The sequence below is a fragment of the Salvelinus sp. IW2-2015 genome, linkage group LG7 (assembly GCF_002910315.2).
Source record: "Salvelinus sp. IW2-2015 linkage group LG7, ASM291031v2, whole genome shotgun sequence".
In the NCBI taxonomy this organism is placed as follows: Eukaryota; Metazoa; Chordata; class Actinopteri; order Salmoniformes; family Salmonidae; genus Salvelinus; species Salvelinus sp. IW2-2015.
This window is the reverse complement of record NC_036847.1, coordinates 30,063,092-30,078,996: the sequence shown is the minus strand read 5'-3', so window position 1 is coordinate 30,078,996 and position 15,905 is coordinate 30,063,092. Positions and strand designations below refer to the sequence as shown.

At 44.4% G+C, this 15,905-nt stretch overlaps 1 protein-coding gene across 1 annotated transcript; it reads left to right on the top strand.

Annotated features, from left to right (window-relative positions):
- The first annotated feature begins 4,496 nt into the window (after positions 1–4,496).
- Positions 4,497–11,362, top strand: LOC111966127 (photoreceptor ankyrin repeat protein-like). Its single transcript, XM_070444582.1, has 5 exons — positions 4,497–4,872; positions 5,443–5,572; positions 5,738–5,878; positions 7,426–7,605; positions 7,905–11,362. Exons 1-5 carry the CDS (start codon positions 4,615–4,617, stop codon positions 8,555–8,557), a joined length of 1,362 nt encoding a protein of 453 aa, XP_070300683.1. The 5' UTR covers positions 4,497–4,614; the 3' UTR covers positions 8,558–11,362.
- The last annotated feature ends 4,543 nt before the right edge of the window (positions 11,363–15,905 follow it).

The following is a 15,905-nucleotide window of genomic DNA, read 5'->3' as shown; positions in this document are numbered from 1 at the left end:
GAGAGGATTGTGTGTGTGTGTGTGTGTGTGTGTGTGTGTGTGTGTGTGTGTGTGTGTGTGTGTGTGTGTGTGTGTGTGTGTGTGTGTGTGTGTGTGTGTGTGGTGTGTGGTGTATATATATATATATATATATATATATATATATATATACACTGCTCAAAAAAATAAAGGGAACACTTAAATAACACAATGTAACTCCAAGTCAATCACACTTCTGTGAAATCAAACTGTCCACTTAGGAAGCAACACTGATTGACAATAAATTTCACATGCTGTTGTGCAAATGGAATAGACAAAAGGTGGAATTATAGGCAATTAGCAAGACACCGCCAATAAAGGAGTGATGTCTGCAGGTGGTGACACAGACCACTTCTCAGTTCCCATGCTTCCTGGCTGATGTTTTGGTCACTTTTGAATGCTTGGCGGTGCTCTCACTCTAGTGGTAGCATGAGACGGAGTCTACAACCCACACAAGTGTCTCAGGTAGTGCAGCTCATCCAGGATGGCACATCAATGCGAGCTGTGGCAAGAAGGTTTGCTGTGTCTGTCAGCGTAGTGTCCAGAGCATGGAGGCGCTACCAGGAGACAGGCCAGTACATCAGGAGACGTGGAGGAGGCCGTAGGAGGGCAACAACCCAGCAGCAGGACCGCTACCTCCGCCTTTGTGCAAGGAGGAGCACTGCCAGAGCCCTGCAAAATGACCTCCAGCAGGCCACAAATGTGCATGTGTCTGCTCAAACGGTCAGAAACAGACTCCATGAGGTGGTATGAGGGCCCGACGTCCACAAACTTTCTTGCACAGCTCGCATTGATGTGCCATCCTGGATGAGCTGCACTACCTGAGCCACTTGTGTGGGTTGTAGACTCCGTCTCATGCTACCACTAGAGTGAGAGCACCGCCAGCATTAAAAAGTGACCAAAAACATCAGCCAGGAAGCATAGGAACTGAGAAGTGGTCTGTGGTCACACACCTGCAGAATCACTCCTTTATTGGGGTGTCTTGCTAATTGCCTATAATTTCCACCTTTTGTCTATTCATTTGCACAACAGCATGTGAATTTATTGTCAATCAGTGTTGCTTCGTAAGTGGACCAGTTTGATTTCCCAGAAGTGTGATTGACTTGGAGTTACATTGTGTTGTTTAAGTGTTCCTTTATTTTTTGTAGCAGTGTATATATATATACAGTGGGGAGAACAAGTATTTGATACACTGCCGATTTTGCAGGTTTTCCTACTTACAAAGCATGTAGAGGTCTGTAATTATTATCAAGGTACACTTCATCTGTGAGAGACGGAATCTAAAACAAAATCCAGAAATTCACATTGTATGATTTTTAAGTAAATAATTAGCATTTTATGCATGACATAAGTATTTGATCACCTACCAACCAGTAAGAATTCCGGCTCTCACAGACCTGTTAGTTTTTCTTTAAGAAGCCCTCCTGTTCTCCACTCATTCCTGTATTAACTGTACCTGTTTGAACTCGTTCCCTGTATAAAAGAACACCTGTCCACACACTCAATCAAACAGACTCCAACCTCTCCACAATGGCCAAGACCAGAGAGCTGTGTAAGGACATCAGGGATAAAATTGTAGCCCTGCACAAGGCTGGGATGGGCTACAGGACAATAGGCAAGCAGCTTGGTGAGAAGGCAACAACTGTTGGCGCAATTATTAGAAAATGGAAGAAGTTCAAGATGACGGTCAATCACCCTCGGTCTGGGGCTCCATGCAAGATCTCACCTCGTGGGGCATCAATGATCATGAGGAAGGTGAGGGATCAGCCCAGAACTACACGGCAGGACCTGGTCAACGACCTGAAGAGAGCTGGGACCACAGTCTCAAAGAAAACCATTAGTAACACACTACGCCGTCATGGATAAAAATCCTGCAGCGCACGCAAGGTCCCCCTGCTCAAGCCAGCGCATGTCCAGGCCCGTCTGAAGTTTGCCAATGACCATCTGGATGATCCAGAGGAGGAATGGGAGAAGGTCATGTGGTCTAATGGGACAAAAATAGAGCTTTTTGGTCTAAACTCCACTCGCCGTGTTTGGAGGAAGAAGAAGGATGAGTACAACCCCAAGAACACCATCCCAACCGTGAAGCATGGAGGTGGAAACATCATTCTTTGGGGATGCTTTTCTGCAAAGGAGACAGGACGACTGCACCGTATTGGAGGGGAGGATGGATGGGGCCATGTATCGCGAGATCTTGGCCAACAACCTCCTTCCCTCAGTAAGAGCATTGAAGATGGGTCGTGGCTGGGTCTTCCAGCATGACAACGACCCGAAACACACCGCCCGGGCAACGAAGGAGTGGCTCTGTAAGAAGCATCTCAAGGTCCTGGAGTGGCCTAGCCAGTTTCCAGACCTGAACCCAATAGAAAATCTTTGGAGGGAGTTGAAAGTCCATATTGCCCAGCGACAGCCCCGAAACCTGAAGGATCTGGAGAAGGTCTGTATGGAGGAGTGGGCCAAAATCCCTGCGGCAGTGTGTAAAAACCTGGTCAAGAACTACAGGAAACGTATGATCTCTGTAATTGCAAACAAAGGTTTCTGTACCAAATATTAAGTTCTGCTTTTCTGATGTATCAAATACTTATGTCATGCAATAAAATGCAAATAAATTACTTAAAAATCATACAATGTGATTTTCTGGATTTGTGTTTTAGATTCCGTCTCTCACAGTTGAAGTGTACCTATGATAAAAATTACAGACCTCTACATGCTTTGTAAGTAGGAAAACCTGCAAAATCGGCAGTGTATCAAATACTTGTTCTCCCCACTGTATATACAGATTGGTTGATTAGTACCCAGCAGGCTACTCTACTCTAGTCTAGTTGAAGGTGAAGCCCCATGCAGTGACAGATGCTGTAGCCGGCCTGGCCCAGCCTGGCTTCCCAGACATGATAGCAGGCAGGCAGTCTGCACCATATGCCCTATCTATACCCATTACACACACCCTATCACTTAGCCTACATAGGCTGACTCACTGAGAGAAGCCAAAGCTTTTTGTTGAATTTCTTATTCCTGAAAACATCATTCTTGTTAGTCTGTGTTCAGCAGCAGTAGACCTCCCTTTTCATGTTCTTTGGATAATTGCTTTAAAAGTAAATGCATTGAATGCTTATTAAACTCTCCCTGATAGTTTATGCAATGCGTATAAAGCAGGCTTACAGTGTGTGCTCAGTATAGACACTAGAAAACTTCCCAAGAAGTTTTATTTAAACGCAAGGTTTATCTATTAATCCTGGTATTGACCTCCAGATACAGACTAGACCGTCACATTCAGTGTGTCTCCGAGTAGGGTGTCCTGGTGTCCGGTAGGGCGTCCTGGTGTCCTGTAGGGCGTCCTGGTGTCCGGTAGGGCGTCCTGGTGTCCTGTAGGGCGTCCTGGTGTCCAGTAGGGTGTCCTGGTGTCCTGGCCTCAATCCAGTTACAAAACGTCTATCTGTAGCACGTTGGTTGCACCGTGACGAGGCTGAGAGGGCAGATTATTTCTGACTGCTGTAATTGTTCAGATTACAATACCTCCTCCTGTCAACCACACCTGGCTGGGAGAGGATAGGTTCTCCTCAGGTTCTCCTCAGGTTCTCCTCAGCCTGATTCCCACTATAGGACCTAAGCTACCCAACCCTAGCCGAGCTGTACTAGGCTGGCCTGGTTACGAATCCCCCGTAGTTGATAGAACCGTGCTGAAAAGGACAACGTAAAAAAGAACACATCGGAGCGAACACAATACAGGCTGCATCGGCCCTAGAAGGTTAATCGGTCTTTAAGGCTCTCCTCAGGACTGGGGGGATGGAGGCTCATCTACTTTACAACCTCACTCACACTGACTAAGACCAATCAGTGGACCAGTCCTTACATTCAGACCAGGCTGGAAACAGAAAACATAGGAGTTGCGACCGTGCCGTCTCAGGTCAATGGGAACCTTAGGAGGCTGTTCAGGAGCAACTTTCTTGACAGATCAACATCGACTGAAAGATGTGGAGATGAGAGGGTCAACCAACCATGTAGGCTAATGATTATAAAATGTTTTGTCACATTGGTAATTGAATGTAGTGTAAATACAGACTCTAAAGGATTGTTTGATGGCTATTCTTATGCAATATATGCATGTTTCATGCAAACTAGATCCATGCTGGTTTATTTCAGTTGGTTTACTGTGAGCCAGAGAAGGTTTAGAGACGCTCTATGAGCTATTGATAAACACTCTTTGATAAAAAAAAAAGGATCATATCTTGGGGAAATGGAAGAGAAGGGAACCAAAATAGGGTACGAACAGGACATTTGATTCATCACATCCATAATTGAGTTGCCAGTTGTTTCACAATGTGTAATTGAATTAGAGCTCTCTCTGTGGTGTAAGTGTGTGTGTGTGTGTGTGTGTGTGTGTGTGTGTGTGTGTGTGTGTCCTTTACATGCCATCATGGGAACAATTAACTGACTAGGCCCCTGTCTCTCAGTAACAGGTTAGAGCAGCTGGGATGTGGTAATCATCAACAGGGTCCAGGCAGGGTCCTCGCCACATCTCATCCTCCCGTGGGCAGAGTAGGCCTCTTGGTCGGGTGTGATCCCCCTCCTGTCGGTGGTCCACCTGGAGATCCAGTGATGGCTCATGCACAGGATGATCCCCAACTAGGCGCTGGCCCGTCCGAGGATTCTGAACTCTCTGAGAATGAGTCCGAAACGGCGAGCTTGGTGTCGGAGGACTCTATCATGCCAGACTATGAGATGGAGCGGGGTAGAGGAGGCACCACCTCTACGCTGTACGGGGCATGTAACAGGAACGAGGCGCTGATGCTACGGAGGGTCCTGGAGAGGGGGGTTACTAAGGAAGAGGTTATGGAGCTGGACATCAATGGCATGGTAAGGACTATGTCATGTTTCCCTCAGGTGGTTCTGGGTTCAATAAGTATTTGATTTCTTTCAAATACTTGAAGCTTAGGATGGGACTATTCTAAGAAAATCTTATGGCCTCAGATGTTGTACCTTAGAGCAGGGTTTCCCAACCCCCCCCCCCCCCCCCCCCCAAGTACACGTCTTGGTTTTTGCCCTAGCACCACACAGCTGATTCGAATAATCAAAGCTTGATGATGAGTTGCTGATTTGAATCAGCTGTGTAGTGTTAGGGCAAAACCCAAAATGTACAGCCAGGGGATGCCTTGGGACCGGGTTTGGGAAACTCTGCCTTAGAGCAGTGTTTCTCAACCATTGGCCTGCGGACTGGCAATGATTCCTGGGATGATACTGACTGGTCTTTGAGATGGTTGGCTTACACTTTTTTAGTAAATTACTCAAATGTTCATTTTAATGTAAGAGGTCCCACAAGGAGGATGAACAGAAGCTTGCCGGTTTCTGGTACGTAAAAGGTGGAGAAACACTGCATTAGAGCATATTGAATGACCACATCTGGGCTCTGCTTTGTTTCCATGTCAGAATGGTCTGATGCTTGCTGTCTCCAGAGGCTATGTGGACATGGTCTACGGTCTACACACGTGTCCACTGATCGACATTAACCATCAGGACAATGATGGCAACACAGCACTGATGATCGCTGCCCAGGCCGGTAAGCATTGCAATAATATGCTGGCTAGCTTTGGTGAGCATATCATATCATATCAATAGAAGCACCTATTCCATGATCTGGTCGGGGTCACAGCATCCAATTCCACTGGTGATAACAACTATGGCAACTTAAACCTTCCTAATAACAGCCCCTCTCTCCACCCAGGCTACATCTCCATTCTAAACTTCATCCTGAACTACTACCCTAAGATAGACCTGGAGGTGAGGGACATCCGGGGCTTCACTGCCCTCCTCAAGGCAGCCATGCAAGGCAGGGTAGACTGTGTGTCTTCCCTCCTCATGGCCGGTAAGTGGCTATAGTCAGTAAAATCAAGAATTGGAGTAGTCATTGAACAGAAGTCTTTGAGTGCAGGGTTGGAAAATACTATTTCCATGGGTTTTCCTTTTCCAAGTGGCGCAAATCCTCCCTCTCCATACTGACAACTTCCTAACTGATATGTTATGTATATTCTCGAATCAGTAGAAGCACAGTTACTATGGTGAAATGGGTTATCAACTTATCATCATAGAACTAGAATGACTATTGTATTATTCATTATGTTTCTATGGTTACCGTGAATGTGTTAAAGAAAGTAGTGCACTATATAGGGAATAGGGTGCTATTTCAGACACAGGCCAAGTGTATGATTATGACAGCCATTTAGGTGGAGAAGGATGATGACGCACATCTGAGTTCAAGGGTCAAATCTGAGGACGTTGGTTTTCTATTCTCATCTTCATGTCTAATCTGGGACTAGCTGTGTTGGGTTGCAGGCTGGATTAGCTTTGTGTGGATTTACCAGGACTGATATAGACATGGCTGTGGTAACACCTATTAACGCTACATAAGTCAAGACAGGTCACCATCAAGTCACCCTACTACCTATTCTTATCTGTACCATAGGAGGCTGCTGAGGGGAGGACGGCTCATAATCATGCCTGGAATGGAGTGAATGAAATGGTATCAACCACATGGAAACCGTGTGTTTGGTGTGTTCAATACCATTTCATTATTTCCGTTCCAGCCATTACAATGAGCCCGTCCTCCCTAATTAAGGTGCCAATGGCCGCGTGTGATCTGTAGGCACAAAAAACAGCTTTGGGTATGGTGTAATTTGTGTTACGTCCACATGCCTTATAATGCATTCCTTTTCAGCTGAGTAAATGCTTGAGGACAAGCCTCTGACATAGACACTAGTGCGAGTCCGTCTCCATCCAATAATGCATCCAATTAAATAATTAAGAACTAATTAACCAAATAACCTAAAGGTGGCTTTCAACACTAGACACATTGTTTCAACTGCTGATTGTCCCTTTAATTGAAACTCTTGAATCTCCTGCTTCATACTGTAGATGTTCATAAACACATACTGTCTCATTATTAGCCAATCAAATAGTGACAGTTCTCCTCTCCGTAGCTGCCGGGCTATTCAATTCCGGCCCTGGCAGGCCAAAACATTTATGTTTTTTTGTTTCTACCTGGTAGTAAATTAGAATCACCTGGTGTCCCAGGTCTGAATTGGTCCCTGATTATAAGGAGGTGAAAAATGGAAGTGTTTCAAACCTACAGAACCAGAATTGAATAGCCCACCTCAGAGGATATAAACATAAACAGCAATACACTATCTCCCTCCACATTTTACAGTTCCTTCACTGGCCACTAAGTAGGACGATGACATTGACTTGAATTTTCTTTGAACTGTCAGAGAACATGCCACACACATTACATTATAAAAATCTAATCTTGATCAGTTTCCCTCATTTCTTTAGTGCCTAACCTTGTTGCCTAGCTCCTGTGATCATTTTGGATGTGCGTTCATGTTTCTCTGTCTCCCTGCCTATCCCGATGTCCAGGTGCAGATATCAATGTAGTGGATGAGGTCCGAGGGAAAAGCATCACGGACTGGGCCCTGAAGACGGGTCGCTTCGAGGTCCTGCAGCGTCTCCGTGTTCTCCAGGCGCACCCCATCGCCGAGCAGTTCTGCGACAGCTACGTGATTGAGTGGCCCGAGCTGAAGGAGCTGGTTGCCAAAGGTTAGAGAGGCCGGCAAGCAACCAGAGGGTTGTCGTTTCCAATCCCTGCCCCGGCTGGGGAAAAGCTGGTGGGCAGTGGTCCAGTAGCCTGCTGTTGTAACCTATAAACTGCTCCAAGGGCGCTGCACTGCGGCTGACCCATTTATCCAACCTCTCCATTGGGCGTACGTAGGCTATGTGTGTTTCTCTGTAGTGTGTCTCTGTGACAATAAATCTGAATCAAACTGTATTGCAATGCAACAAATGTTACAAGGTGTTCTACATAGAAGTAATCTTCTATCTTCTGTCTTCTTCTAAAGCCATGATCCCCAAAACACTGACTCAACGTCTGAAGGACAGCCTGACCATTAGCTTACCCAAGGACCCTCAGGACAACGGAGTGATGGACCACCTGGTGAAGATAACCACATCCATCCACAGCCCTCTAGTCTCCACTGGCTGCCGGCCCCTCTGCCCCACAAGCCCCCCAGAGCTCGGGAAGCGGCGCCTGGCCGTGCCGGAGCTGATGGAGAAGCACAGCAGCAAGGACCTGGAGGAAAGCTCTGTGTGTCATAGTAACGGTGTGAAATGTTCATTCACGCCTGCACAAGCGTCGTCGAGCTCCTTCTCACTCGCCAACTGCTGCTCGAACGCGGAGCGGAGGGATAGAGTTCTCTCAATGGCTGCCAGCGGCATCCGGAACTTCATCCCTTGTTCCATGGCCCACCGGAACTCTGTATTCCCATCTGGTTGCATCCCCAAGATCACCTTCACCAAGTCTCAGGACAAAACACCCAAGAAGGCGAAGAAGGCGAAGAGGCACAAGGGCCACCTGGAGCCTCCGGTCTGGAAGTACAAGTCGGCGAAGCAGGAGAAGAAAAAGGAAAAGGAAAAGTTGGAGGAAGAGAAGCGAGCGCAAGAGAAGGCACTTAAGAAAGCTAAGAAGAAGGCAGCCAAGGTGGCGGCCAAGTGAAAGGAGCCTGCCAAGGCAAGTTAAACTGCTGTCTGTAAAGTGCCACAGAGTGGGAGCACAGAACCCTGGGAAAATAGAGCGACCTCTGTGCTGTCATCAGACAGAAGAGGAAGCGAGACACCCCACTCGCAGTTTTGTTTATTGATTGAATGAAAGTCAATGAACTAAGTAGACCAGACCCAGCTGCTATTGCATTGGTGTCTATGGGAGACCCACCCCTGTTAAGTAGACAATTTTTTTCAATGATAAACAGCCTGAGAGAACTATCTTGATTTATCCACCATCTTTGCTGTCATCTCCTACTAACTCCATTGTATCCACTGTGATGATGTCATAAGACGGACAAGGGGACGGCTCCCCTGTGGTGGCACCTGCCTGGGGTCATCATGGAGGCCCAGTTGCAGCCCTACAGTGGGGCCTCCAATAACATGGGTGGAAACTAGCATCTGAGCCGGACTAAGTCTAATGGATGGACTGTTGTTTTCCTCTCTGCTGAAATGTGCTGCTGTAAGGACTGCAATGGCCTGGACATTCCTAGACATTATTATTCATGTACTTTCATGTGGAATTCTCTTTTTCTGTTTTAAATTATTTTGTTGATTTATTTATTTTTGAGAGTTCAGTCGTTAAAAAGATCAGTAGAGTTTGTTTGGTCTTCCATGTTCTTAACTAACCAATCGAAACTGTGAAGGAACCAGAGCCATAGCAAAGAAATCTAATTTCTGATAAGCAAGGTACTTCCTGAAAAAGAAACAGGACATTAACATGAGTTAGGCAAATGATGAGGGAGGATTATGAACAAGGTTTCAGAGTTGCCTGTTTGATAAACCTCATGGTCAGATATAGCACAACCAGACCTGGGTTCAAATACAATTTAATAGCATTTCAAATGTTTCAGCTGTGCTTGAGAGAGCTTGCCTGTTGATATGGAAACAATAGAAAAGTCCCAAAAGTGCAAACCACACCCACCTGGCACTCCAGGCAAGCTAAAGCAAACGCTGAATGTTTTTGTAACATTTTGAATAGTATTTGAACCCAGGTCTGACCACAACGCACATCTGAGTTCCAATCTGCTCTATGCTTTGTTTTCCTATGTACTCCAATTAGCTGTCTTCCAAAAGAAGTAGATTTGACACTGTTACCGGTGAGAGGACTTTTGACTTTTATCAAGAGTAGTAATATAATATCAGGGATCCCCTCAGTTTTGATGAGGCTCAGGTACTTAAAGATCAACCTGAGTGGCTTATTATTACGGTGCACCAACCTGCTCAGTTAGAAGAAATTGTTTGTTGATCCGGTTCACATGTTGTGATGGAGCTGAAATTTGAAGTATGTTATTCAGTAGGAATCAACTTCTGTCCTAATATTATGTGATGGTTATTTTTAAATAACACCATCATCCTCGTCAAAGATCCAGAAAATCGTATGTGTAGTGGCTATTGCCAGTCAAAAACCATTGATGCGTCAGATACGGCTCCTACAATATGAAAAGATACGATAGGCCTAATGAATACTCTATTACAAAACCAAACATTAAAACGTTTAAAAACACAACATCCATGTGACTTAGTGATGATCCTTCTTCCCACTATATCCGATAGATTTAGCAGCTTTGGCTATAGGCTAAGCTGGGTTAGTGTGTGAGCTTGTTAACTGGTGCTATTATAGTCCCAGTCAGATCAGACAATAACCATGTAGCCTAACCATAGATACGTCTGTAACCATGGGGCGTAACCATACAACCTAACCATAGATATGTCTGTAACCATAGGGTGTAAACATACAGCCTAACCATAGATACAGCTGTAACCATGGGGTGTAAACATACAGCCTAACCATAGATACAGCTGTAACCATGGGGTGTAAACACACAGCCTAACTATACAATACTTTCAGAAAGTATTCACACCCCTTGAATTTTTTCAATTTTTTTGTGTTACAAAGTGGGATTCAAATGGATTTAATAGTAAAAAAAAATTGTCAACGATCTACACAAAATACTCTGTAATGTCAGTGTGGAAGAAAAATTCTAAAAAAAATTGTGGGGTGAGAAAAACAGATATATTTTGATTAGAAAAGTATTCAACCCCCTGAGTCAACACATGTTAGAATCACATTTGGCAGCGATTACAGCTGTGAGTCTTTCTGGGTAAGTCTCTGAAAGCTTTGCAAACCTGGATTGTATATTTTTTATTATTCAAGCTCTGTCAAGTTGGTTGTTGATCATTGCTAGACAGCCATTTTCAAGTCTTGCCATAGACAACTCAGGAACTTTCAATGTCATCTTGGTAAGTAACTCCAGTGTGTATTTGGCCTTGTGATTTAGGTTATTGTCCTGCTGAAAGGTGGATTTGTCTTCCAGTGTCTGGTGGAGAGCAGACTGAACCAGGTTTTCCTCTATTACTTTGCCTGTGCTTAGCTCTATTCCTTTTCTTTTTATCCTACAAAACGTCCATGACAAGTATACCCATAACAGGATGCAGCCACCACCATGCTTGAAAATATGAAGAGTGGTACTCCGTGATGTGTTGTGTTGGATTTGCCCCAAACATAACRCTTTGTATTCAGRACAAAGTTAATTTCTTTGACACATTTTTTGCAGTATTACTTTTGTGTCTTATTGCAAACAGGATGCATGTTTTGGAATATTTGCATTATGTACAGGCTTCCTTCTTTTCACTCTGTCATTTGGGTTAGTATTGTGGAATAATTACAATGTTGTTGATCCATCCTCAGTTTTCTCATATCAGCCATTTAACTCTGTAACTCGTGTAAAATCCCCATTGGCCTCATGGTGAAATCCTTGAGCGGTTTCCTTCCTCTCTGGCAACTGAGTTAGGAAGGACGCCTGTATCTTTGTAGTGACTGGATGTATTGATACACCATCCAAAGTGTAATTATTAACTTTACCATGCTCAAAGGTATATTCAGAGTTGGATTTTTTTTGCCATCTACTACACAGCCTAAATATATATACATCTGTAACCATGGGGAGTAACCATACAGCCTAAATATAGATACATCTGTAACCATGGGGAGTAACCACAACAGCCTAATAATAGATCATTCTGTAACCATGGGGAGTAACCATCAGCCTAAATATAGATACATCTGTAACCATGGGGAGTAACCATACAGCCTAAATATAGATACATCTGTAACCATGGGAGTAACCATACAGCCTAAATATAGATACATCTGTAACCATGGGGCGTAACCACACAGCCTAATATATATATCATCTGTAACCATGGGGAGTAACCATACAGCGCTAAATATAGATACATCTGTAACCATGGGGAGTCTAACCTACAGCCCTAAATATAGATACATCTGTAACCATGGGGAGTAACCATACAGCCTAAATATAGATACATCTGTAACCATGGGGAGTAACCATACAGCCTAAATATATATACATATGTAACCATGGGGCGTAACCATACAGCCTAAATATATATATACATCTGTAACCAGGGTCGTAACCATACAGCCTAACTATACGTCTGTAACCATAGCAACTAACTATAGATATGTCTGTAACCATGGGGCGTAACCACACGACCTAACCATAGGTAGCGGCATAACCCAAAGGACGCAATACATGGGAGGGGTAATGTCCACTCGGCCAATAATTCTCCAAGTCATTGTGCAGATCTCTTTTGTAATACTTAATGGGGCTTTTTTGTATTTTACCCACTTTTTTCTCCCCAATTTCATGATTTCGATCTTGTCTCATCGCTGCAACTCCCCAATGGGGTCGGGAGAGGGTCGAGTCATGCGTCCTCTGAAACATGACCCGCCAAACCGCGCTTCTTAACACCCTCCCGCTTAACCCGGAAGCCAGCTGCACCAATGTGTCGGAGGAAACGCCCCAAGTAAAGCCCCCCCGGCCAAACCATCCCGTAACCCGGATGACACTGGGCCAATTGTGCGTCACCCTATGGGACTCCCGGTCACGGCCGGTTGTGACACAGCCTGGGATCTAACCCAGGTCTGTAGTGATGCTTCAAGCACTGCGATGCCTCAGACCGCTGCGCCACTCAGGAGACTTCGTGTTTTAGATCGGATTTTCGTCAGTTTGGGTAAAGGTACCTGTACCTCCAGCAGCCAGTGTTTAACCTCCACTGACCCCAAGTCAGATCTAAAAGTTCAGTTACTTACGACCTATCATAAGAAGGAATGATTTGTTTGAATAAAGCAATTTTTATAAGATGCGAAGAACTATCTCCAGACCATAAATATCAGTCTATAAAATAAACAAACAGGATCAATTAGGAAAAACAAACAGACAAATAGGAGGAATAAGATCAAAACTAAAGCAAGAATTTCTACATTTCCAAAAGACACTCATCAACTTTTCATGTCAGTAGATCAACCTACCAAGATGGACCCAGTGAAACTTTCCCAAAGTATCTTTACAATATTTGTCTCAGTTCCCCTCTGCAGTTGGGGAACTAGTCAATATACAGTCTACATCAAAATAAACGCCCTATGGAGGTCAGAGAGAGACCATAGTAGCACCTTTGACTAAAGACTGAGTCTGCCTCCAAAATGGCACCCTATTCCCTATGTAGTGCACTACTTCTGACCAGAGCCCTATGGGCCCTGTTCAATAGGGAATAGGGTGCCATTTGTGACTGGGAGTCCTCAGACAGGAGATACATACTGTGTATCACAGACTGTTTATGCATTTCCATGATGACTCATGTTTTCTATAACTTAGAAAAATGGCTGCAAGGCACATTATGATACTGTACAAAAGCACATTTATTTTTCACAGGTATTTTCATTCAGGATGTGCTCTTTAGCTTAACATTTGAAAAGTGCTCAACTTCTTTAAGAAGCAGACATTGCCTGTCTCTCTATTCTATTGAATAAAATCCTAAACAGGTTTTAATTCTCCCTCCTCTCTCTGTGAGATTATTGTACAACAACAAAACAAACTGTGCTGTCCTTAGAAATAGAACGATATCATTCTATTTTTCTGGTGCTGCCTAGCTGGTGCTGCCTAGCCGGTGCTGCCTAGCCGGTGCTGCCTAGCCGGTGCTGCCTAGCCGGTGCTGCCTAGCCGGTGCTGCCTAGCCGGTGCTGCCTAGCTGGTGCTGAAAGAATGTCGGAAACAACCCGGATCTCAACATCTCACAGATTAATTTTGGGAAGGAAAAATACATGCTGCTGATCAAAAATAACAGTTTGCTCTCTCTTTGCTAAAACAGTTGATTTGAGGGTTACCAGCTGTGTATGTATCTGTACACAGCCGAAGAGGATAGATTAAGGGCCATGAGAACAAGAAATTCACATTACTGAGAAGAAAATATCTCACCCACGCTTCAGTGTAATTCAGCGTTCCCATAAAGGAGGCAGCCATATTTGGATCATGGTGGGAGATCAACAGTTCAGTATTAGATAAAGTGTTCCACTGGATCTAGATAGCTACATTTATTAGATTTAGACTGTAGGCCTTGCAGACTTCCTTTTCTAGGATATTTCATAATGACCAAAGCTGGCCAAAATGGTGCAATATTTCCCATAGCTCTAGGTTCGAGCCCTGAATGCTGATTGTCTGACAGTCGTGGTATATCAGACCGTATACCATGGGTATGACAAAACACGTATTTTTACTGCTCTTATTATGTTGGTAACCAGTTTATATTAGCAATAAGGCACCTCTAGGGTTTGTGGTATATGCCCAATATACCACGGCTAAGGGCTGTGTCCTAGCATAAGAATAGCCCTTAGACGCGGTATATTGGCCATACCCCCCCGGGCCTTATTGCTTAATTATAGTATAGGCCTAAACAGTTTGTAACACTAAAGGGGATGGTGACCGGATACCAATTGCAATACCATGGACAGTGAGTGTGTCATCGCCCATGAGTCAGATCTGCAACCACTGAAGGGTTACGTCCAGTGGGTAAGAGTAGGGATCGATGTGGGACTGGCTGTCTCAGTCAGAGCTGCGTCCTGAATGGCACCCTATTTCCTATATATTCCACTACTTGCTCAATGGGCAAGAAGTACCCTATTCACAAAAGTATAGTGCACTACATAGCAAATATGGTGTCATTTGGGATGGACCTCTGTCTGTCTTGGGGTCCAGTCAGCGTCCTCAGGAAGCGCCATGCTGTTGGACAGCTGCTCTTCTAACGTCCCACTGGGACAGCAACCTCAGGTCAGTATTACTTTGTTAACGGTAAAAAGACAGTGAGCATTACCCCACACACACACACACACACACACACCACACACACACAACACACACACACACACACCACCACACCACACACACACACACACCAGCACACACACACACACAGCACCACACACACACACACACACACACACACACACACACACACACACACACACATAGGCCTAATAATCAAGTTATAATTTAAGTTCAAGAGCAAAAATGTTGTCTGCTTGATGCTTTATTATGTGCTGTAGTTATAGCATTTCCAACAGTCTATCTTCAACTCCCACACTGAGAGACACCAAAGCCACATCTGTAACCCTTTAATTGCAGTATTCAGAGAAGCCAGGCTACATGGGGAGAACCAGAGGTCTGCCAGAAACAGGAAAACCACTATGAGAGTACGTTCCAGCCAGACTCTGTTCAAAACAACGATGGGTGGGATAATCTCTGTAGGGTTTATCTTACACTTGAATCAGGAACAAGTTAGGTTCATAGGCAGGCTACGTACTTTATTGAGAGGGGGCGATGGGGTTGTTTGGGAAGTTATTTCAGAGTGGAAGACTGACGCCTAGTGTTCCAGACACGAGTTTAGTGTTTTCGGTTTTCAGTGAAAGATTTTTGCCCGAGATAAAGCGTCACTGCGCCGCTCTTGAGACGAGACAAATCTGGTCAACTTGGAACGTATCTCTGACATATTTAGGAGGGTTCCCATCAAAGTTTCTTGGATATTCAGTTTAGAGTTTTTTTTATTGGAGCAGAACAGTCTTTTTTTAACAAACAGTTAAGAGGAGCACCAAAGCATAAATAGCCCACTGAGCTTGATCCCCATGGAAAGAGTAAAGGATGAGGAAAGATTTTAGGATTCAGGGTTTTACGTCTGACTTGGGACCAGTGGACGTAAAAGTCCAGTTACTTCCGAGCTGTGTCATAAGAAGGAGAAAAAATAGAAAGGGTTTGATTGAATAAATTATGAATAAAGCTATTTTTATTAGATGCGAAGAACTATCTCCAGACCATAAATATCAGTCTATAAAATAAACAAACAAGACCAATTAGGAAAAACAAACAGACAAACAAACAGACAAACACCTGTGACTAAAGACTGAGGATACCTCCCAAATGGCACCCTATTCCCTATGTAGTGCACTA

Excerpts from the sequence above, each read along its gene's own strand:
- LOC111966127 (XM_070444582.1), top strand. The coding sequence starts at position 4,615 with ATGGCTCATGCACAGGATGATCCCCAACTAGGCGCTGGCCCGTCCGAG. Across the intron at positions 4,873-5,442 it reads AGCTGGACATCAATGGCATG|AATGGTCTGATGCTTGCTGT; the intron begins GTAAGGACTATG and ends TTTCCATGTCAG. Across the intron at positions 5,573-5,737 it reads GATGATCGCTGCCCAGGCCG|GCTACATCTCCATTCTAAAC; the intron begins GTAAGCATTGCA and ends CTCTCCACCCAG.